This window comes from Octopus sinensis, linkage group LG5 (assembly GCF_006345805.1).
Source record: "Octopus sinensis linkage group LG5, ASM634580v1, whole genome shotgun sequence".
NCBI lineage: Eukaryota > Metazoa > Mollusca > Cephalopoda > Octopoda > Octopodidae > Octopus > Octopus sinensis.
In genome coordinates, this window is record NC_043001.1 from 14,321,317 (window position 1) to 14,322,497 (window position 1,181).

At 34.0% G+C, this 1,181-nt stretch overlaps 1 protein-coding gene across 1 annotated transcript in view; it reads right to left on the minus strand.

Moving 5' to 3' along the window:
• Positions 1-973, minus strand: part of LOC115211830 (RAS guanyl-releasing protein 1) — a 55,467-nt gene extending 54,494 nt beyond the window's left edge. Inside the window, exon 1 of the mRNA XM_029780540.2 lies at positions 797-973. Within this exon, the coding sequence (XP_029636400.2) occupies positions 797-865 (69 nt within the window). The 5' untranslated portion in view covers positions 866-973. The remainder of the gene's footprint in view (positions 1-796) is intronic.
• Between the last annotated feature and the right edge of the window lie 208 nt (positions 974-1,181).

Sequence of the window (1,181 nt, forward strand, 5' to 3'; positions counted from 1 at the left end):
GTGAACAGGTCGCAGTCTCAAAACGATGAAAATATTTTGACAAATTAAATTTAAATGTTGAAGTGAATCTCACGGTTTTTGTGTGTTTTTAAATGGCTTATAAACACCTTCCACGTTGCAATTGTTGTTAATAATAATAATAATATTCAGACAAATACATAACAAAAACACCAGGACAAACAAATATATATAACATACAGAAAATAGCACTACTAGGCACTGCACACATCCTACATAAAACACTTTCAATACTGTAAAAGCATGAGTACCACAACAAACCACAGCACATACGCAAGGGACACAGAGCTGAGCTCGGTAGTGCAGTGAAAGCACATGATAAAAATAATAATTGTTTGGCATCCTTTCTGTCTCGGGAGACAATGGAGTTGCGCTTTTTTTTTTTTTTTTTTTTTTTTCTAGGTCTAGTCCGGCTGTTATATTTTATTTCCTGTTACATTTCTTGCTGTGGCTGTGTAGTCCTATCCTGGACAAACACTCCCTCTGGCAGGTCTGCAAATGTAGCGAAGACTGTTCCTGGCTGGTTGTAGTGCCATGGTCTCTTGTTTATGTCTCTCTTCCTTTCTTTCCATTTCTCCTCTCTCTTTCTGTCACTCCTCTGTATACCCTCTTTTACTGTACGTCGCCATTCTCCACGGTTGCCGGCGACTGCCTCCCAACCGAATAATAATAATAATAAATATAATATAATTAATAATAATAATAATAATAATAATAATAATAATAATATAATAAAAATAGATAAGATAACATAGTAAAGAAATAGTAAGCATCTTACTTGTGCCACATTAATAAATTTCACAATGACCTCTGCCCTTTGAGCTGGTGTTGTCCTGTTGAGGACCATGCACTGCACCCATTGGGAAAGTCCGTTGAATAGAGCTATGGATCGTTCTAATTTAGGATTCTCTTTGAGAGAGGCAGTTAAAGCATAATTTTTAAAGTCAGTGAACTGGAAAGAAAACAAAAGCAAAATGAATGTAAACAGTTTTCAGAGAATAGAAAAGGGTTTTAAGGTGTTTTGTTTGTTTGTATTTATGTATGTATGTCTGTGTGTATGATGTATGTATACTGTCTTCAATCTCTGTAATATATATATATATATATATATATATAATTATATATGAGGGCTAGTAAAATAAATTACTTTGCCACATACTGAA